The sequence below is a fragment of the Pseudochaenichthys georgianus genome, chromosome 4 (assembly GCF_902827115.2).
Source record: "Pseudochaenichthys georgianus chromosome 4, fPseGeo1.2, whole genome shotgun sequence".
Classification (NCBI taxonomy): domain Eukaryota; kingdom Metazoa; phylum Chordata; class Actinopteri; order Perciformes; family Channichthyidae; genus Pseudochaenichthys; species Pseudochaenichthys georgianus.
In genome coordinates, this window is record NC_047506.1 from 240,107 (window position 1) to 263,919 (window position 23,813).

At 40.7% G+C, this 23,813-nt stretch overlaps 1 protein-coding gene across 3 annotated transcripts in view; it reads right to left on the bottom strand.

Moving 5' to 3' along the window:
- tp63 (tumor protein p63) overlaps positions 1-23,813 on the bottom strand; it is a 68,761-nt gene that overhangs the window by 24,266 nt on the left and 20,682 nt on the right. For 2 of the 3 annotated variants that reach the window (XM_034080256.1, XM_034080263.1), the window contains exons 1-2: positions 11,382-11,456; positions 2,243-2,500 (exon numbers count right to left, since the gene is read on the bottom strand). In XM_034080256.1, coding sequence (XP_033936147.1) covers positions 2,243-2,500; positions 11,382-11,423 — 300 coding nt within the window. In that variant the 5' untranslated portion in view covers positions 11,424-11,456. Of the gene's footprint in view, positions 1-2,242; positions 2,501-11,381; positions 11,457-23,813 lie in introns of those variants that run through there. The other variant, XM_034080248.1, reaches the window with a different exon arrangement.

A 23,813-nucleotide genomic window follows, 5' to 3' on the forward strand; every position in this document is an offset into this window, starting at 1 on the left:
CCCCTCCTCTTTAAAGCTTTATCCCCAAATCAGCATTTTAGAAACAGGAAGTGAAATAGAGGGATATGAGGCATGGCTAGAATGATCTGTTTGGTATTTTGAGCAAAACACTTCATAGACATGTTTTCTATATATTTTTATATATCAGAGACCTGTGCTATTGCCTAAACATAGCACGATAGGTGACCTTTAACAAAATTAATTCAATGTCTTTTTGAACTCTTTAAAGGATCTTTAGGGTTATGGTGAGACCCCCCTCATCAGTGTTTCAGGTGCTGTGAGCCTGAGGAAGAAATGCCTCTCTTTACTCATGATTTGCGGCGATTCATCTCAGGTGACATTCTTCTGCCAAATGTGTGCAACCTGAATCTGCCTGGAGCGCCGATTGATCAGATAAGGAGTTCAGCCTCATAAGATGAGCTGCTCCGAGGACAGCTGCCGCATAAAAGTGTCTCTGTGGGTTCATATTTATTATGACTAGCGTATTACACATTTAAAACTATGTGAAGAACTGACATGTGCCAAAAAGTTATTTGTTTGAGACTCACAGAAGTGTTCAGCAGAAGAAAAGTAATACTTACAGTATATTGTGAATTTAACTTACCTTGCTTCGTGTGAAATTGACCTATAGGTGTGCGACACTAAATCAGCCTTATGGGGGACGTTCTAAAACCCTTTTCTTTGTTTATCGTGTTTTTGAAATCTTGCTGAGGGGTTACATGAGAAAATCAAATTCCCTTTAATGCTACAAAAAGTACAAGTCTAAACCGGGCTGGCCTGGAAACTGCCCGAGGCTAAGAAATCTTCTATTTTCACACCTTTGGTTTTGTACTGACTAAAAACAAGATATAACACATTTTAATTAATTGACTGATTTATTTGTTTGTAATCTTTGGAGAGAGTCCAGGATGTCTGAACACGTAATTAACTGGCTTCATATTTAATGAGCAGATGTGTGAATGGTCATGGATCTTATCATCAAGTGTATTTACCACAATGTTGATGAGTTCAACAGTTCAAGAGTTCATTATTTTCTATATCTAGTACTGGATACCAATTTAGGTGCAGTACAAAATGGCAGTGTAATAAAAGCTATATAAGCAACATGAAATGTTCCAAAACACTACATCTTAAAGGTCCCCTATTATACTGTTTCTCATCAACATATCACAGGTCTCAGATATATCCAGAACCTGTCTCTGATTGGCTGAAACACCAAACAGATCATTGCAGCATTACCCACAATCCCCTCCCCTTTCAGCCCCGTTTCCAAAGTGCTGATTCTCTGTCTGTTACTTTAGATGAAAATAAGGAGCCCCTCCCCACGCCCCTCTGAGAGACATTTGGTTACAAAGAACTGAATGGAGCTCTAGAGGAGATTCAGGTGATAAGGGGGGGGGGGGTTACCTTGGTTGCTGATTGGCTAACGGTTACACGAGACAAGACATCGTGATGACATCATCAAGTGGCCAAAATCTGATCAGCTCATTTTCAGACAGGTTTTTATAGAAATGGATCAAAAAGAGAGAGAATCTTTGTTCCTGAAACTTTCAGAGTCTCTTTCCACAGAGGGGACACATGTTGATGTAGAAGAGACATGAAGAAGAGGGGACACATGTTGATGTAGGAGAGACATGAAGAAGAGGGGACACATGTTGATGTAGAAGAGACATGAAGAAGAGGGGACACATGTTGATGTAGAAGAGACATGAAGAAGAGGGGACACATGTTGATGTAGAAGAGACATGAAGAAGAGGGGACACATGTTGATGTAGAAGAGACATGAAGAAGAGGGGACACATGTTGATGTAGAAGAGACATGGAGAAGAGGGGACACGTGTTGATGTAGAAGAGACATGGAGAAGAGGGGACACATGTTGATGTAGAAGAGACATGAAGAAGAGGGGACACATGTTGATGTAGAAGAGACATGGAGAAGAGGGGACACATGTTGATGTAGAAGAGACATGGAGAAGAGGGGACACATGTTGATGTAGAAGAGACATGGAGAAGAGGGGACACATGTTGATGTAGAAGAGACATGGAGAAGAGGGGACACATGTTGATGTAGAAGAGACATGGAGAAGAGGGGACACATGTTGATGTAGAAGAGACATGAAGAAGAGGGGACACATGTTGATGTAGAGACATGGAGAAGAGGGGACACATGTTGATGTAGAGACATGGAGAAGTGGACTTTGCATAATAGGTGGCCTTTAATGCAGTGATATGTGATTCTTACCGTCCAGGTGGCAGACTTTGCGGTGCTGGACTGCTGGAAGGACACGTCGAAGGTGTGTCCCCCGGCGTAGTCTGTGTTGGAGGGGATGGCGGGGGAGGGGGAGAGGGCGTCGAAGGTGGAGCTGGGCTGGGAGTAGGGTGAAGGCGCCGCCACGTTGTTCTGGGAGTGATCGTTGTTGTAGGGGCTGGTGGAGGTGGAGCCTCCGTTCTGGATGCTCTGATCCATGCTGTTCAGGAGACCCAGGTTCGTGTACTGCGACTGGAGACAAAACAAAGACATGGCATCGTTAGTTATCCGGGGAACTTGAGGTTGTTCGATCCGTAAAGAAACAGTACATGTTTCTGGTATCAGTACTTTACTCCACTACTTATTTTTCTGATGACTTTTAACTTTTACTTCTTACATGTTGAACTCAAATACTTGTACTTTCTACTTCTTACATTTTGAACTCAAATACCTGTACTTTCTACTTCTTACATGTTGAACACAAATACCTGTACTTTCTACTTCTTACATGTTGAACTCAAATACCTGTACTTTCTACTTCTTACATGTTGAACTCAAATACCTGTACTTTCTACTTCTTACATGTTGAACTCAAATACCTGTACTTTCTACTTCTTACATGTTGAACACAAATACCTGTACTTTCTACTTCTCACATGTTGAACCCAAATACCTGTACTTTCTACTTCTTACATGTTGAACTCATATACCTGTACTTTCTACTTCTCACATGTTGAACTCAAATACCTGTACTTTCTACTTCTTACATGTTAAACACAAATACCTGTACTTTCTACTTCTTACATGTTGAACTCAAATACCTGTACTTTCTACTTCTCACATGTTGAACCCAAATACCTGTACTTTCTACTTCTTACATGTTGAACACAAATACCTGTACTTTCTACTTCTTACATGTTGAACCCAAATACCTGTACTTTCTACTTATTTAGGTCTTAATGTGTGCATATGTATAAATGTGTCTTTTGATTGTGTATATATAGGTATATAAATATTCTTATATATATTTGTTTGAAAGATTCACAATGAAGTTGGCTTTGAGAGCCACGTAAAGCCTCGTCCCTTGTGTCGTGCTTACAGTCCAACTCCTTGTTGAACACAAATACCTGTACTTTCTACTTCTTACATGTTGAACACAAATACCTGTACTTTCTACTTCTTACATGTTGAACTCAAATACCTGTACTTTCTACTTCTTACATGTTAAACACAAATACCTGTACTTTCTACTTCTTACATGTTGAACTCAAATACCTGTACTTTCTACTTCTTACATGTTGAACACAAATACCTGTACTTTCTACTTCTCACATGTTGAACCCAAATACCTGTACTTTATACTTCTTACATGTTGAACTCAAATACCTGTACTTTCTACTTCTCACATGTTGAACTCAAATACCTGTACTTTCTACTTCTTACATGTTAAACACAAATACCTGTACTTTCTACTTCTTACATGTTGAACTCAAATACCTGTACTTTCTACTTCTCACATGTTGAACCCAAATACCTGTACTTTCTACTTCTTACATGTTGAACACAGATACCTGTACTTTGTACTTCTTACATGTTGAACACAAATACCTGTACTTTCTACTTCTTACATGTTGAACACAAATACCTGTACTTTCTACTTCTCACATGTTGAACCCAAATACCTGTAGTTTCTACTTCTTACATGTTGAACACAAATACCTGTACTTTCTACTTCTTACATGTTGAACCCAAATACCTGTACTTTCTACTTCTTACATGTTGAACACAAATACCTGTACTTTCTACTTCTTACATGTTGAACCCAAATACCTGTACTTTCTACTTCTTACATTTTGAACTCAAATACCTGTACTTTCTACTTCTTACATTTTGAACTCAAATACCTGTACTTTCTACTTCTTACATGTTGAACACAAATACCTGTACTTTCTACTTCTTACATGTTGAACTCAAATACCTGTACTTTCTACTTCTTACATGTTAAACACAAATACATGTTGAACTCAAATACCTGTACTTTCTACTTCTCACATGTTGAACTCAAATACCTGTACTTTCTACTTCTTACATGTTGAACTCAAATACCTGTACTTTCTACTTCTCACATGTTGAACACAAATGCCTGTACTTTCTACTTCTTACATGTTGAACTCAAATACCTGTACTTTCTACTTCTCACATGTTGAACACAAATACCTGTACTTTCTACTTCTCACATGTTGAACCCAAATACCTGTACTTTCTACTTCTTACATGTTGAACACAAATACCTGTACTTTCTACTTCTTACATGTTGAACACAAATACCTGTACTTTCTACTTCTTACATTTTGAACTCAAATACCTGTACTTTCTACTTCTTACATGTTGAACTCAAATACCTGTACTTTGTACTTCTCACATGTTGAACTCAAATACCTGTACTTTCTACTTCTCACATGTTGAACCCAAATACCTGTCCTTTCTACTTCTTACATGTTGAACACAAATACCTGTACTTTCTACTTCTTACATGTTGAACCCAAATACCTGTACTTTCTACTTCTTACATGTTGAACACAAATACCTGTACTTTCTACTTCTTACATGTTGAACTCAAATAACTGTACTTTCTACTTCTCACATGTTGAACCCAAATACCTGTACTTTCTACTTCTTACATGTTAAACACAAATACCTGTACTTTCTACTTCTTACATGTTGAACTCAAATACCTGTACTTTCTACTTCTTACATGTTGAACACAAATACATGTACTTTCTACTTCTTACATGTTGAACACAAATACCTGTACTTTCTACTTCTTACATGTTGAACTCAAATACCTGTACTTTCTACTTCTTACATGTTGAACTCAAATACCTGTACTTTCTACTTCTCACATGTTGAACTCAAATACCTGTACTTTCTACTTCTCACATGTTGAACCAAATACCTGTCCTTTCTACTTCTCACATGTTGAACTCAAATACCTGTACTTTCTACTTCTCACATGTTGAACCCAAATACCTGTACTTTCTACTTCTTACATGTTGAACTCAAACACCTGTACTTTCTACTTCTTACATGTTGAACACTAATACCTGTACTTTCTACTTCTTACATGTAGAACACAAATACCTGTACTTTCTACTTCTTACATGTTGAACTCAAATACCTGTACTTTCTACTTCTCACATGTTGAACACAAATACCTGTACTTTCTACTTCTTACATGTTGAACTCAAATACCTGTACTTTCTACTTCTTACATGTTGAACACAAATACATGTACTTTCTACTTCTTACATGTTGAACTCAAATACCTGTACTTTCTACTTCTTACATGTTGAACACAAATACCTGTACTTTCTACTTCTTACATGTTGAACACAAATACCTGTACTTTCTACTTCTTACATGTTGAACACAAATACCTGTACTTTCTACTTCTTACATGTTGAACCCAAATACCTGTACTTTCTACTTATTTAGGTCTTAATGTGTGCATATGTATAAATGTGTCTTTTGATTGTGTATATATAGGTATATAAATATTCTTATATATATTTGTTTGAAAGATTCACAATGAAGTTGGCTTTGAGAGCCACGTAAAGCCTCGTCCCTTGTGTCGTGCTTACAGTCCAACTCCTTCCTGACTCTCACATATGTCTTTATGTCTATTCAAAGTCAGATTTCATTGGGTTGGATCAATGCGGTGTCGCAGCTATGCAGACAGAGGAGTGGTATGCTGTGAGCAGGATGGAGATACACCTGGGCCGCAGCCAGCCCCTTCCTCTCAGCCCATTCCTATCCATTTATAAACGGCACATTCCTGGACGCGGGGCCACGGCCCTCGCTCTTCAGACAGCAACACCATTAATCTCTGCAGGGCCTCTTGTTTATTTCAAGCACGGCCGACCACAGCTGTCCGCCTCACACCCCTCACTCTGCCAGGTGTTAGCCGCCGCAAGATGACCACCGGACTACTGCGGCCATTTAACTATCAAAGGAGCATTTCAACCTCAAAGCTACTCAAACCGTGTAACCTTTAAGACTCCTCCGCTGCGAGTGAAGTTCATCGAGAACAGTCTTGATGATGAAAAGTAAATGGAGGCAAACCCACATCAGAAAAAGCCTTTACAAACAAAGGAACCCACGATGAACAAATATGTACGTGTATATGTACTTTATAAACACTATGTAATGTCCAGTTGTCAGCACTTGCCAATTATATATGTTGTGCTAAAAAAAAGAAAACATCCCTAAAATGTGCGTTTCTGCGTTTCTTTTTCACGCATTTACCTCGAGTTCTTAGAGAGAAATAAATGGTGTTTTCTTGCATGCTTCCACTTCTTAACAAATTAATTCACTTCCACTAAAACCTTATTCAGAAAAAGCTTTGGACCCTTGCTCACCTGTACAACATATATATGTATACATATATTGTTTATGCTCGAGGTAACAGACGGCAAGTAAATGATACGCAGTTCCTCATTTGGGTAGAATGTAAAAAAGATCTGACTTGCAAATGTTTTCATGCAAGGTATAATAACACACTAGATTAAGGCCTGCGAAGTGTTGCTTGTAAACGGATGGTTTTGAATAGTTTTTCTGTTACAAATGTACTTTATTAAACATTGACTTTTTTCTTCAGAAATGCAAGGTAGCTCTGGTCAGACGGTCATTTTGTGGGTGAAGTAATCCTGCAGTGACATTTAAAGCTTTGCTCCTTTACAGACAGACACACCTGAGAGAGGTCAGCAGAGTGAACCTCACATACTTGTGCAGAGCGCTGCCGGTGAAGCTGTGTGAGGACGGGGGTCAAGGTGTGTGTGTGTGTGTGTGTGTGTGTGTGTGTGTGTGTGTGGCGCGAGGCTGCTTCACCACCACTAAAAAAAACTAGGAATATAGGAGCTGCCTGGAGAGTTATACTGGGGATGCAGGTGTTAAAGGACAAGTGGGACACACACACACACACACACACACACACACACACACACACACACACACACACACACACACACACACACACACACACACACACACACACACACACACACACACACACACACACACACACACACACACACACACACACACACACACACACACACACACACACACACACACACACACACACACACACACACACACACACACACACACACACACACACACACACACACACAGGAGTAGACCCTCCAGCCTTCCTCACACACTCCCTTACAATGGGCTAATTACACACATATAAAGGTCTAAACTCAAAGGGCTTAGAGCAGTGGTGGAAAGTAACTAAGTTAATTTACTAAGTAATATAATTAACAAGGTAGTTCAGGTAATTGCACTATTATTTCCTTCAACTTTATACTCCATCTTAACAGGACAACACAAGCATTACAACTGAAGACATTACTTAGCAGAATAAGACCAGTTAAAAGTTGTATATACAGTACACGATTAAGGCAACAAAAACACTTAAAAAGATGGATCGAAATCTATTTTAGATAAAAGCGTCTAACAAGTAACATGTAATGTACGATTATCCATCTCAGAGGAGAACAAAATATATGCTTCAAACCGAAGTGACAAAGAATAAGTGACTCAATAATTCAAATGATGTTCTTTTATCCTGTGAAGGAAGAGAAGGTGAACAGCTGGTGTTCTTCATGTGAACTAAAGGGTGACTTATTTCCTGCTGGGCGGTGTTCTCCTGTAAGTCACCTTCATGATATCAGTGATTTCTTTTGAACTGTGCAGCAGCAGCAGCGAGTGACAGCCACCAATTATCAAAGTCAAATGATTATTGTGAAGAAAAGCCTGACATCGAATACTTCCCATTAACCACAGGGCTCTGCAGAGTGCTGCTGCTGCTGTCTGAATGAATTAAGGGATAATTGAGCTCATCGTGTTTTAATGTTCAATCGAGTGGAAGTTGGGCTATCAAGCTTTAAAAAGACCTTTCATCAGATCTGATTCCACTATAATACAGAAAACCGTCTAATAACCACCTCGACGGCTCCTAAAAATTCCTCGTGTTTACAGCGTGTGCGTCGAGGCCTTTGGGAACGCGGTAAATCAGCAGCTTGACATCCCCAACAGCCTTTAATAACGCTTTTAAAAGGTGGTGCAGTCTGTTTCTCAGCTCCTCTTTGTCTGAGATAAGTGCTGGGGTCGGCGGGGAGAGGAGACTTCAGAATAAAAGTCTGTTGATTAGGATCTGACATATCTCCTACACATATCAGATTAGTCCAACACACAATGCAGCACTAGCTTAAAGGTTAATGGCATGGTGTCACATTTAAGGTATTTCTTGTGGCGTAGGGAAAGCAAGATAAATGCCCCAAGGAGGCAAATATTACTAAAGCCTTTCCTAATGATCAACAGTAAGTCATTTGCTTAATAATCTTATGGCTTTAAAATCCAGAATTCGCATTAATGCTAACGTTAGCCCGGATTCTTACATTTCTTTTTGCATTACCCACAAAAGAAAACTACCTCATTAATAAAATAATATGTTGTCAGGATAAGTGTTTTTTGTAGAAACCTTAAGAGTGTCATGTAGGCTTGTTAAACAAATTAAAACAATGGTTTGATTATTAAGAACAGCCGTGTGGAGAGGCTTCAGATCATGATGGTGCAGAAACGAGTCCGGGAAATTAGTCAGCATTTCTGCACCTCGTTAGTTGCGTCGTGGTGATGTGAAGTTGTGCAACCGTGCTGTTGTTCGTCTCAATTCTTACTTTAGTTTTTGCATGTGCGTAACTTGAGAAGATTGTCTCGTCAGTGTCACAATGTGTTGTTCGCCACAGAGATTATTCTCCACGACGATCCAATGGAAAAGTCCCAAAGCTATCTGCAGGGTTGGTCTACACAAAACATCATCCTGCAGCGCTCTATAAAGTCATGTCTGCCAACACTGCAGGCAGAATGTCGAGCCAATAAAATCCTGCTCCACTTCTCATAAGACTCTTAAACAACGCGATGCAAGTCACGCAGTTGCATACATGTTGATTGTACATTTGAAAAGGTTGCGTTGCATATCAGACATTTGAATATCCGATGAAGCCAAAAGTCTTTTTGTTCACATATTAGAGTCAAAGGTTTTTGGAGATCTCTTCGGAGCACTCCATAAATCAGAAGGCACTGTCAACAGTCAGTTATGATTTATAAGATGCTCTATAAATCAGGCTGTTGATGACGTGTGAACAGAGCCCTCTGAATGACCTTCAGAATATAGATAGGAATTAAACTAAACAGCAGCGTAGTAGAAAAAACACAATTTGAGAAACCAGCCTTGCTATGTTTTCTCAAATCCATCCATTTTGTACACTACGGGTGAATAGCATCAAATCAATAGATATCACCATGAAACCTCGCCAGTTCATACATCACATTAAGACAATCATATTTAGGATTACAAGTTTTCTTAAAAGCTATGTTTAGAAAAGCATATAAGGCGTTATTACTGATAGGGATTTTAGGATAAATCTACAGACACACAGTGGAATAAACACCTTAATATGTATTTTGGATGTTTTGCTTTGACCAGGCTAAAAAAAGACTTGCTATGAAAGCAAAATAGCACAAAAACTGTAAACGTTCCGAAGCCTTTAAGGAGACGCATTAGTGCTGCTGTTCGGTGATAAAACAGACGACAGGAACCAGAGCAGACCCAGCCTGAGGGGGAATAACTCCCACTCTCTGGTGACCCTTAGCATGAGAGCATGGAGGGGACCGTGATGAGTGACCACAGGGGAGGGAGGCATTAAAGGATCAACAGGGTGGGGGGGTGAGGTGGGGCTGGGGTGGGGGTCTATCTACACCTTTTATACCTGCTGGGGTGGGCAGAGTAGGTGATTGTATCTACATCAACACACCATTAAAGCAATTACGATGCTGGACTAAACAGCAGCGCCTGGCAGCGGCTCCTGGCAGGCTGGGGGAACCCGACACCCCCCTCACACACACCCTGAGCCGGACACCACTTAAAGACCCCCTGCTCAACAACTTAAAAGACAGTGACCTGACACACCTGCTATCTGCAACCTGCAATCTGAGGATCCATCAGCGCGCCGCTGTGCGGATGCAGGGTGAGAAACACAAGGAGCGAGACACAAGACGTCGCTAAAGGAAAGACGCCTGAAGTCTCAGCGCAAATACAGAACATCCTGAAACTAAAGCAATGTTTTTCACACTTTGAGGCAAATACTGTGAAGCTGAAAGGCCCAGTTCTTTCTGTGTTGCTAGGACAACATGATGGTTAAACTGATGAAAAGACAAACGTCCCAAAATCACGATAATGTCATGTTTTCTGACTGAGAAAAAACAAGCTGAAAGAAACTTCTGTACAAACTTCTTATCATTGAATTCACTGTAAACATCCTCCAGGTGTTTACCGTGCAAACAGAGCCATCAATCACGACACTTGCACTTTCACAGTGAAAAATGGGAATCAGATTTTTCTTCTCGAACTGAGAAACATTCCTCGATTTGATGAATAAAAAACGTCATTGGAGATTTGTTTTGTCTTCAAGGAACAAAAGAGTTTAATGTAAACTTCAGGCGTCTTAAAGAGAGGCGCTGAGAGCAAAGGAAAGCTCCCATCTTAATCCAACAAAATGTTATCATAAAAAGTTTCTAATGACTTCACAATAAGAAGCGTTCTTTCATTTACTTTTGGCATTCTTTATATTTTAATAGTTTCCAATGAAAGGAAAAACTTTACAGCACGCAAAGCGAAACACCTCCAACGCCTTTTGGAAAGTGTTCAGATGCAACTCTTCAAATCAAAGCCAGACAGCAGCCATTTCACAGGAGAAAAAGAAAACCTCCAGGTGTTTACATTCCCCTGCTCAGATGTGCACGCAAACACACACACACACACACAAATGCAAAACCATGTTCCCCGCGTTTTCTAGTTTCTCGTCGCCACTCGCTTTAAATGAGCAAAATCTATGACAAATTCGAAATGAAATGCGTTGGTTACCCCAAAAGTATCCAGTGTCAAGTCATTTCTGATTATTTAGAGGACTGACATTCACTTTAGGCCCAAAATACAAGGCCTTCAACTGTTTTGTGGCGTTTCCCTGTCCCATGGAGCTCTGGGGGGTCCATCTACGGGAAGCCTTACCTCGCTGTAGGCCGTGGTGGAGCCCGTCTCCAGGTACAACATGTTGGCGCTGAGGTTGAGCAGAGCTGCTGCTGTTTGCTCCACTGGCTCCAGGATTCCACAAATCTCTTTTCGTCACTCTGAAGGAGCGATGTGGACGACGGATGCAAAGTGGACAGGCAGGAGCTTCTATAGGAATCTTCTGGGAGGTCATATATACCGGGGAGGAGAGAGGGGGGAGGGCTCTACCCTGTCCAACACCTGAGACCACACCCTTTCTGCAGGAGAAGCAGCGTCTCCTTACGACACCTTTGAAGCTCCTTCGAGGTGTCAGCTGAGCAGAGGGTTACTATTGTGCTGAAAGGATAGCTGCAATAATACGCATTCATTTCCCTCACTTTCCCGGACGGTAAACTCCATGGCAATCGAGAAAAAGCAGCAAAAACTACGACTGTGGAGGATTTCTATCTTAATTGCACTGCCTTTGCTTCAATTCTATCGTATTTAACGCAAACCAATGTTATGTGCACGCTTTGTTTCGTCCACATAGGCGCACGATGTATTCCCAAATGGATAGAAGTCAATGGATCAAAGTAATCCATGAGGCCGGCAGCAGGCTGCAGAGTGAGAGGTGCAGTCGTCTGTGTTCTGTGAGAGTTAACCTGCAGCAGCATTAGCATAAGAAAAGCTCCTCTGCACCCCCTAAGCAATCCTCATGCAGACCCCCCCCAGGGAACAACAATGTGACTCCTGTAGATTGCTTGTATCTATCAGAGAGGACTGATGTATCTGTTGTGGAAACATGCATTGATTCTAGATAGTGTGACGGGGCTCTGTAGAAATGTGGGAATGACTTCATGAAGTGGAACGGGCTTCGGACAAGTGGGAAGCTGCTTTTAGACCTTTGTGGATCGTGCATGGGAATGCCCTAGTTTACAACTATTGTTTTGCAAAGTGTCTAAATCTAGGCAGAACCTTATTTTTTAACTGAAAACTCTGCAAGCTAAAATTTTGAAAAGTCAAAATCAGTCAAAATATTTGGCTGAAAATGACGTTTTTCTTCTCATAGTTTATTCAGTGTGTGGGGACATTGGACTTATGTGTTTTATTATATTTTAAGGAAAAACATTGTGCCCAAAGACGAAAATATAGTACGATTAGAATATGGCTGTATCTCAGAAACAAAAAGGAGCACCGTTGAGCGTTTGTAATTTATGAAAATGCAACACATATCAAAATATGTGCATGCATACGTAGTGTAAGGCAAATACGTCACGTGCAGGACGTTTAACAGGAGGGCATTAGTTGTCAAGTGTTCACGATGCATATCACGTACAACCAGGTTCATTATTGCCTTGATATGTTGCCAAAAAATGCTTCCAAATTGTTTTAGGTTTTCCTTATTTTTCAAAAATGTTGACTTGAATGTTAAAGCTGAACTGAGGGTTTTCCTTTTATCCAATAATGTCAAAGTTATTCTGTTAGTTATTGCCCCAAAGTATGTCAGTACCACACTTCAAAGCTTTAGACCAGGGGTGTCAAACTCAATTTCATCACGGGCCACATTCGCATAAAGGTTGCACTCAAAGGGCCGGTTGTAACGATATAAATATAAATATAAAATAATGTATTATATGACATTATTGCCTCTGAATTGGATTATTATCGGATAGGATAATAACTTCGTAATTAACTACGTCTGAAAGCAGAAGTCCAGGGCAAATAATTGCAAGTCTCTTCAATGCGCATGTCACAAAACGAGATGCATTGTGGGACATGTAGTTTATGGGCAACCTGCTTCTGTAAAGTGGCATGTAACCGGTATAATAAACGTATTATATTCTTTGCAAGCTCTTGCGGGCCGCATAAAATGAAGTCGCGGGCCGGATTTGGCCCCCGGGCCTTGAATTTGAGACCCCTGCTTTAGACCAATCAGAACACATGTTATCATACTAAATATAATCTATGGACAGAAAAATAAATAACTTTGTTGGCTACAATAATAAACTGTATTTGTCTGCTTTACAGAAAACACAACAACAATATTCAAATAAATACAGAACAAGATAAAATATCTAAAGTGATCCGACTGAAATTCCCTTGAATTAAAGCTGACAAGAAATTAAAATAGGTTAAAATAAAACAATTTAAAAAAGAAAATGTAAAATAAAAGCAAAACAGAAAAAATACAGTAAAACATGGACAATGATACCGGTGAGAATCATGCCATGCTTTTCTGGTTATCACCCGTCCCCTTGTGTTATGAAGGTTGTTCTGCATGTAACCGGTCTGCAGAGTCTGGGGGTGCCAGTGGAGCCTCGCAGATCCAGATGGGGGTGCTGCAGCCCCCTCAGCACCCCCCCTTCCCGCGTCCATGGTACTCAGGCTGAGTTCAGGCTGAGTTTCGTGATGTCTCGCTGTCTCGCAGACCCCACGCAGCAACCAGGAAACGACACCAGTAGTAGAGCAGCAGCGAGCCCCGCAGCGTCCCGCCAACACGGCCCCCAGACCCCACGCAGCATTCTCATCTGTGTGTCCTTACTGGTGTCCTTTCCTGGTTGCTAACAAACGCCATTGTAACACATAATCCCTGATGTTCTGCTGTAACGGTGGTGGACTCATGAGAGCAGAGTGGGCGAGCTGACCAATCAGAGCACAGTGGGCTCACAGGGAGGGGGGGGGGGGGGCAGGAGCTCCAACAAGGAGGACAGAGAGTGAATACACAGACTACACAGAGATGCTGCATGAGAAACCAATGTGAGTTTGGATCTATTCTAGTGGACCTCAACAAACGAATTATGATCAGTGGAAATGGCCATGACACGCGACCTTTAACCCAAATTAAAAGCCATATTAAAAAGATAGGTATTTTTAATGTAGCACTGCTCGCTGCTCTGCTAGATGACGAGGGAGGAGGTCAGACACCGCTTCTGTTTCTGCCGGGCGGGGGGCTAAAACTCCTGCCCTGCGGTCAGAATAATTTGAAAGCTGTCTGAAAAGTTAAGCACAACCACGACCTGCAGTCAGTGTCTTCAATCAGCAGCCACACCCTGCTCAGGTCGGACCCCCGGGGGCCGGCAGCCTGCAGGTCAGACCCTCACAAAAGGCAAATCAACACTTTAAAGAGCCACATTCAGAGCAGAGCAGAGCCAGCCCTTCAGAGCGGATAATTAGTTCAGCTAAACAAACGTACCTAATTATGGTAAAACAACACTGGCACCTGAAAGCAGGTTAGAGCACTGAGGGTAAGGCTGCAGTGAAATATACAACAAGTGTCCAGTATCTGTATCACACCGAGTATACTGGCTAACGACTGCAGAGGGATTGTAAATCAACACGTAGCTTAACAGTCTTTTTAATGAACTGGGATTTCTTGCATGCTTAAACTTAGAAGACAACAACGAACGAATAATAAAACAAACCTTAAAACTAGAAGTGCTTTTGGAAAAATTGACATTTGCCATAAAGGGAAAGCCTGAAGTGTTCCATCAAATATGGGGGGAATTCTTGGAGTATCTGGAAATACATGCGCCTCCTAATTGACCTTGTCCTCTACATTGGTTGGATGTGATATGCCTGCTTGTCTACCGGCCCTGTAACTTGCAATGTTTAAATTACAATGTTTACCACATGTCCACTTGTGTATGTATGTGTATGTCTTTCTTTTTATTATTATTTTTTTCTCTCTTTCTTGTATTATTTTGTTTTTGATTTTCCTTTATGGGATATATACTTGTACAATGTCTTATGCTGAAAAAACGAAATACCAATACAAATATGTGTAAAAAAAAGGAAGTGCTTTTGGAGAATTTAAACCTCAACCAAAACCATACCGTAACTCTCAATGCATTTTTAATTATGCGTGTATCCGTCCCGTTAAATTTAAAATATACTGCAGATGTTTCTTTTACAGAAGTGTGTCATATTTTCATTACACTTTTTAGGTGTTTTTATGTTTATTGTACACATCTATTTCTGTGTTAATATATGCAAAATATACCAAAGCAAATTCCTTGCATGTGAAAAGCTACTTGACAATAAACCTGATTCTGACCAACTTTTTTCATGCAAAATGCCTTAAAATGCAGTTTTCAGCCTTTCAAATATGGAGATTTGACGCTTTTTTAAATTTATTACATCTAAGTCAATATCTTTGCATTTTAAACTGACAAAACACATTTAGCAAACGCCTAAGAAACTGGGATGTGTATGTTTTAATATTTTCTGACTGAAGGAAGGAATAAAGGAATTATTTTTAGACAATCGGAAGTTTTATCTAAAATGAATTAATGATAAGTTGCAGCTCTATTCTACACTCTTTGACCAAGTTTAATGAAAATCAGCCCATAGTTTGTCCGAATCCTGCAAACAAAAAAAAACAACCTTCTCGGTAGAGCAGGGTGTCTGCAGGAATCCTGAAGTCAATGTAGATTCCTTTTTAAGACCCTTTCCATACATTTTAAGACCTCATCGCCACTTGGAGTTCTAACCGGTTACCTTGGCGACACACTTCACCTCACATTGACTATATACAGTATGATTGTCCTTCCTCCTTATCTTCCATCCATTTGGACGCAGACTTGCATTTCCCCATAACGATGTTGCTTAGCAACCGGCGTAAACGGACCTTCGCGCGCTATCAAGCAGTGAGCGTGCGATGTCCTGTTCAGATGACGTCAGACCCAACGGGATGCCATCAATAAACTCCACAGAATCACACGACACACCTACGCCATGACTACATTCAGGCAGACTGTAGAACACAACCTCTCTGGACCATTTAGATACTTATTGGAAACAAGCTACAAAATGTAACACCTTGGAAAATAGCCTTTCATACTTTTTAATAGCCTTAATTTTCTAAATTGATTTATCAACTTGTAATACTTTTTAAGACCCGCGGACCCCCTGTAGAGGTAATGATGCTTATTTTATTATTTTGTATTTATTTTTTTATTATTTTTTGTTCTGTCCTGTTCGTCTGTACAACACTCTCTTACATTTTGGCTACTTGGTCTGTTTTGGTTATAATTGTGGTTTAAATATGTACGCCTTCAAGTGAAGATCAACTATGTACGACTTGTCAATTGATGTACAATAGTAGAGACTAAGCTGAACACGAGTAGCTTTGAACTGTTGGTCATTTGTAACTGTGGTTCCTATCAATGTACCAAATGCCTTTTCTATGTGTCTTCAATAAAAAAGTATTTGTGGCACAAAAATCTGTCTTGATACTGTGGCTTATATTTTTAAACATTGTAACTAGGGATGTAACGATATATCGCGATAAATAAATGTCTCGATACCGTCGTGAGACTGACAAAATCTTTAATTTATTTTTAAATTGTTTTTGTTTTAAACCTTTATTTAACCAGATGGTCCCATTGAGATCATCGATCTCTTTTTCAAGGGAGACCTGTCCAACATGGCAGCAAGTAGGTTACAACATGAACATAAAACAACAGATAACACAAAAGGACATCGTATACAGGGCTACATGTTCACACCTAGAGACAGGGACAAGTACCAACAGTATATCTATATCTCTGTCAATAAGCCTCACCTTCTTGGACAACTGTATTGTTGTTGAAGTGGTGGAGAGACGATGCACATTTGCCCACTGCTGACCCATGGCCAAAGCATATCTCTGTCCCAGCAACATCAGTACCAAGCGAGAGAGTTTTTCCACAGCAGGGGGTTTTGCAAACGCCCGAACATCCCAGCTTCTACCTGGAAATGTGGACGTGCTCATATTCCTAACATTTTTTTTTCTTTATTTTTCAATATCGCGATATTATCGTACCGTAAGTTTTTGGTATCATTACATCCCTATTTGTAACATTTCCTTTTCTAAACTCTCTATTTAGAGAATACTTCTCACATGTTGAACCAAATACCTGTACTTTCTACTTCTACATGTTGAACTCAAAACCTGTACTTTCTACTTCTTACATGTTGAACACAATACCTGTACTTTCTACTTCTTACATGTTGAACACAAATACCTGTACTTTCTACTTCTTACATGTTGAACCAAATACCTGTACTTTCTACTTCTCACATGTTGAACACAAATACCTGTACTTTCTACTTCTTACATGTTGAACTCAAATACCTGTACTTTCTACTTCTTACATGTTGAACACAAATACATGTACTTTCTACTTCTTACATGTTGAACTCAAATACCTGTACTTTCTACTTCTTACATGTTGAACACAAATACCTGTACTTTCTACTTCTTACATGTTGAACACAAATACCTGTACTTTCTACTTCTTACATGTTGAACACAAATACCTGTACTTTCTACTTCTTACATGTTGAACCCAAATACCTGTACTTTCTACTTATTTAGGTCTTAATGTGTGCATATGTATAAATGTGTCTTTTGATTGTGTATATATAGGTATATAATATTCTTATATATATTTGTTTGAAAGATTCACAATGAAGTTGGCTTTGAGAGCCACGTAAAGCCTCGTCCCTTGTGTCGTGCTTACAGTCCAACTCCTTCCTGACTCTCACATATGTCTTTATGTCTATTCAAAGTCAGATTTCATTGGGTTGGATCAATGCGGTGTCGCAGCTATGCAGACAGAGGAGTGGTATGCTGTGAGCAGGATGGAGATACACCTGGGCCGCAGCCAGCCCCTTCCTCTCAGCCCATTCCTATCCATTTATAAACGGCACATTCCTGGACGCGGGGCCACGGCCCTCGCTCTTCAGACAGCAACACCATTAATCTCTGCAGGGCCTCTTGTTTATTTCAAGCACGGCCGACCACAGCTGTCCGCCTCACACCCCTCACTCTGCCAGGTGTTAGCCGCCGCAAGATGACCACCGGACTACTGCGGCCATTTAACTATCAAAGGAGCATTTCAACCTCAAAGCTACTCAAACCGTGTAACCTTTAAGACTCCTCCGCTGCGAGTGAAGTTCATCGAGAACAGTCTTGATGATGAAAAGTAAATGGAGGCAAACCCACATCAGAAAAAGCCTTTACAAACAAAGGAACCCACGATGAACAAATATGTACGTGTATATGTACTTTATAAACACTATGTAATGTCCAGTTGTCAGCACTTGCCAATTATATATGTTGTGCTAAAAAAAAGAAAACGTCCCTAAATGTGCGTTTCTTTCTTTTCTTTTTCACGCATTTACCCTCGAGTTCTTAGAGAGAAATAAATGGTGTTTTCTTGCATGCTTCCACTTCTTAACAAATTAATTCACTTCCACTAAAACCTTATTCAGAAAAAGCTTTGGACCCTTGCTCACCTGTACAACATATATATGTATACATATATTGTTTATGCTCGAGGTAACAGACGGCAAGTAAATGATACGCAGTTCCTCATTTGGGTAGAATGTAAAAAGATCTGACTTGCAAATGTTTTCATGCAAGGTATAATAACAACTAGATTAAGGCCTGCGAAGTGTTTGCTTGTAAACGGATGGTTTGAATAGTTTTTCTGTACAAATGTACTTTATTAAACATTGACTTTTTCTTCTTCAGAAATGCAAGGTAGCTCTGGTCAGACGGGTCATTTTGTGGGTGAAGTAATCCTGCAGTGACATTTAAAGCTTGCTCCTTTACAGACGACACACCTGAGAGAGGTCAGCAGAGTGAACCTCACATACTTGTGCAGAGCGCTGCCGGTGAAAGCTGTGTGAGGACGGGGGTCAAGGTGTGTGTGTGTGTGTGTGTGTGTGTGTGTGATGTGTGTGTGTGTGTGTGTAGGCGCGAGGGCTGCTTCACCACCACTAAAAAAAACTAGGAATATAGGATCTGCCTGGAGAGTTATACTGGGATGCAGGTGTTAAAGGACAAGTGGGACACACACACACACACACACACACCCACACACAACACACACACACACACCACAACACACACACACACACACACACACACACACACACACACACACCACACAACACACACAACACACACAAACACACACACACACACACCACACACACACACACACACACACACACACACACACACACACCACACACACACACTACACACACACACACACACACACACACACACACACACACACCAGGAGTAGACCCTCCAGCCTTCCTCACACACTCCCTTACAATGGGCTAATTACACACATATAAAGGTCTAAACTCAAAGGGCTTAGAGCAGTGGTGGAAAGTAACTAAGTTAATTTACTAAGTAATATAATTAACAAGGTAGTTCAGGTAATTGCACTATTATTTCCTTCAACTTTATACTCCATCTTAACAGGACAACACAAGCATTACAACTGAAGACATTACTTAGCAGAATAAGACCAGTTAAAAGTTGTATATACAGTACACGATTAAGGCAACAAAAACACTTAAAAAGATGGATCGAAATCTATTTTAGATAAAAGCGTCTAACAAGTAACATGTAATGTACGATTATCCATCTCAGAGGAGAACAAAATATATGCTTCAAACCGAAGTGACAAAGAATAAGTGACTCAATAATTCAAATGATGTTCTTTTATCCTGTGAAGGAAGAGAAAGGTGAACAGCTGGTGTTCTTCATGTGAACTAAAGGGTGACTTATTTCCTGCTGGGCGGTGTTCTCCTGTAAGTCACCTTCATGATATCAGTGATTTCTTTTGAACTGTGCAGCAGCAGCAGCGAGTGACAGCCACCAATTATCAAAGTCAAATGATTATTGTGAAGAAAAGCCTGACATCGAATACTTCCCATTAACCACAGGGCTCTGCAGAGTGCTGCTGCTGCTGTCTGAATGAATTAAGGGATAATTGAGCTCATCGTGTTTTAATGTTCAATCGAGTGGAAGTTGGGCTATCAAGCTTTAAAAAGAACCTTTCATCAGATCTGATTCCACTATAATACAGAAAACCGTCTAATAACCACCTCGACGGCTCCTAAAAAATTCCTCGTGTTTACAGCGTGTGCGTCGAGGCCTTTGGGAACGCGGTAAATCAGCAGCTTGACATCCCCAACAGCCTTTAATAACGCTTTTAAAAGGTGGTGCAGTCTGTTTCTCAGCTCCTCTTTGTCTGAGATAAGTGCTGGGGTCGGCGGGGAGAGGAGACTTCAGAATAAAAGTCTGTTGATTAGGATCTGACATATCTCCTACACATATCAGATTAGTCCAACACACAATGCCAGCACTAGCTTAAAGGTTAATGGCATGGTGTCACATTTAAGGTATTTCTTGTGGCGTAGGGAAAGCAAGATAAATGCCCCAAGGAGGCAAATATTACTAAAGCCTTTCCTAATGATCAACAGTAAGTCATTTGCTTAATAATCTTATGGCTTTAAAATCCAGAATTCGCATTAATGCTAACGTTAGCCCGGATTCTTACATTTCTTTTTGCATTACCCACAAAAGAAAACTACCTCATTAATAAAATAATATGTTGTCAGGATAAGTGTTTTTTGTAGAAACCTTAAGAGTGTCATGTAGGCTTGTTAAACAAATTAAAACAATGGTTTGATTATTAAGAACAGCCGTGTGGAGAGGCTTCAGATCATGATGGTGCAGAAACGAGTCCGGGAAATTAGTCAGCATTTCTGCACCTCGTTAGTTGCGTCGTGGTGATGTGAAGTTGTGCAACCGTGCTGTTGTTCGTCTCAATTCTTACTTTAGTTTTTGCATGTGCGTAACTTGAGAAGATTGTCTCGTCAGTGTCACAATGTGTTGTTCGCCACAGAGATTATTCTCCACGACGATCCAATGGAAAAGTCCCAAGCTATCTGCAGGGTTGGTCTACACAAAAACATCATCCTGCAGCGCTCTATAAAGTCATGTCTGCCAACACTGCAGGCAGAATGTCGAGCCAATAAAATCCTGCTCCACTTCTCATAAGACTCTTAAACAACGCGATGCAAGTCACGCAGTTGCATACATGTTGATTGTACATTTGAAAAGGTTGCGTTGCATATCAGACATTTGAATATCCGATGAAGCCAAAAGTCTTTTTGTTCACATATTAGAGTCAAAGGTTTTTGGAGATCTCTTCGGAGCACTCCATAAATCAGAAGGCACTGTCAACAGTCAGTTATGATTTATAAGATGCTCTATAAATCAGGCTGTTGATGACGTGTGAACAGAGCCCTCTGAATGACCTTCAGAATATAGATAGGAATTAAACTAAACAGCAGCGTAGTAGAAAAAACACAATTTGAGAAACCAGCCTTGCTATGTTTTCTCAAATCCATCCATTTTGTACACTACGGGTGAATAGCGTCAAATCAATAGATATCACCATGAAACCTCGCCAGTTCATACATCACATTAAGACAATCATATTTAGGATTACAAGTTTTCTTAAAAGCTATTACTATTACAGCTATTATATGTTTAGAAAAGCATATAAGGCGTTATTACTGATAGGGATTTTAGGATAAATCTACAGACACACAGTGGAATAAACACCTTAATATGTATTTTGGATGTTTTGTTTTGACCAGGCTAAAAAAAGACTTGCTATGAAAGCAAAATAGCACAAAAACTGTAAACGTTCCGAAGCCTTTAAGGAGACGCATTAGTGCTGCTGTTCGGTGATAAAACAGACGACAGGAACCAGAGCAGACCCAGCCTGAGGGGGAATAACTCCCACTCTCTGGTGACCCTTAGCATGAGAGCATGGAGGGGACCGTGATGAGTGACCACAGGGGAGGGAGGCATTAAAGGATCAACAGGGTGGGGGGGTGAGGTGGGGCTGGGGTGGGGGTCTATCTACACCTTTTATACCTGCTGGGGTGGGCAGAGTAGGTGATTGTATCTACATCAACACACCATTAAAGCAATTACGATGCTGGACTAAACAGCAGCGCCTGGCAGCGGCTCCTGGCAGGCTGGGGGAACCCGACACCCCCCTCACACACACCCTGAGCCGGACACCACTTAAAGACCCCCTGCTCAACAACTTAAAAGACAGTGACCTGACACACCTGCTATCTGCAACCTGCAATCTGAGGATCCATCAGCGCGCCGCTGTGCGGATGCAGGGTGAGAAACACAAGGAGCGAGACACAAGACGTCGCTAAAGGAAAGACGCCTGAAGTCTCAGCGCAAATACAGAACATCCTGAAACTAAAGCAATGTTTTTCACACTTTGAGGCAAATACTGTGAAGCTGAAAGGCCCAGTTCTTTCTGTGTTGCTAGGACAACATGATGGTTAAACTGATGAAAAGACAAACGTCCCAAAATCACGATAATGTCATGTTTTCTGACTGAGAAAAAACAAGCTGAAAGAAACTTCTGTACAAACTTCTTATCATTGAATTCACTGTTAAACATCCTCCAGGTGTTTACCGTGCAAACAGAGCCATCAATCACGACACTTGCACTTTCACAGTGAAAAATGGGAATCAGATTTTTCTTCTCGAACTGAGAAACATTCCTCGATTTGATGAATAAAAAACGTCATTGGAGATTTGTTTTGTCTTCAAGGAACAAAAGAGTTTAATGTAAACTTCAGGCGTCTTAAAGAGAGGCGCTGAGAGCAAAGGAAAGCTCCCATCTTAATCCAACAAAATGTTATCATAAAAAGTTTCTAATGACTTCACAATAAGAAGCGTTCTTTCATTTACTTTTGGCATTCTTTATATTTTAATAGTTTCCAATGAAAGGAAAAACTTTACAGCACGCAAAGCGAAACACCTCCAACGCCTTTTGGAAAGTGTTCAGATGCAACTCTTCAAATCAAAGCCAGACAGCAGCCATTTCACAGGAGAAAAAGAAAACCTCCAGGTGTTTACATTCCCCTGCTCAGATGTGCACGCAAACACACACACACACACACAAATGCAAAACCATGTTCCCCGCGTTTTCTAGTTTCTCGTCGCCACTCGCTTTAAATGAGCAAAATCTATGACAAATTCGAAATGAAATGCGTTGGTTACCCCAAAAGTATCCAGTGTCAAGTCATTTCTGATTATTTAGAGGACTGACATTCACTTTAGGCCCAAAATACAAGGCCTTCAACTGTTTTGTGGCGTTTCCCTGTCCCATGGAGCTCTGGGGGTCCATCTACGGGAAGCCTTACCTCGCTGTAGGCCGTGGTGGAGCCCGTCTCCAGGTACAACATGTTGGCGCTGAGGTTGAGCAGAGCTGCTGCTGTTTGCTCCACTGGCTCCAGGATTCCACAAATCTCTTTTCGTCACTCTGAAGGAGCGATGTGGACGACGGATGCAAAGTGGACAGGCAGGAGCTTCTATAGGAATCTTCTGGGAGGTCATATATACCGGGAGGAGAGAGGGGGGAGGGCTCTACCTGTCCAACACCTGAGACCACACCCTTTCTGCAGGAGAAGCAGCGTCTCCTTACGACACCTTTGAAGCTCCTTCGAGGTGTCAGCTGAGCAGAGGGTTACTATTGTGCTGAAAGGATAGCTGCAATAATACGCATTCATTTCCCTCACTTTCCCCGGACGGTAAACTCCATGGCAATCGAGAAAAAG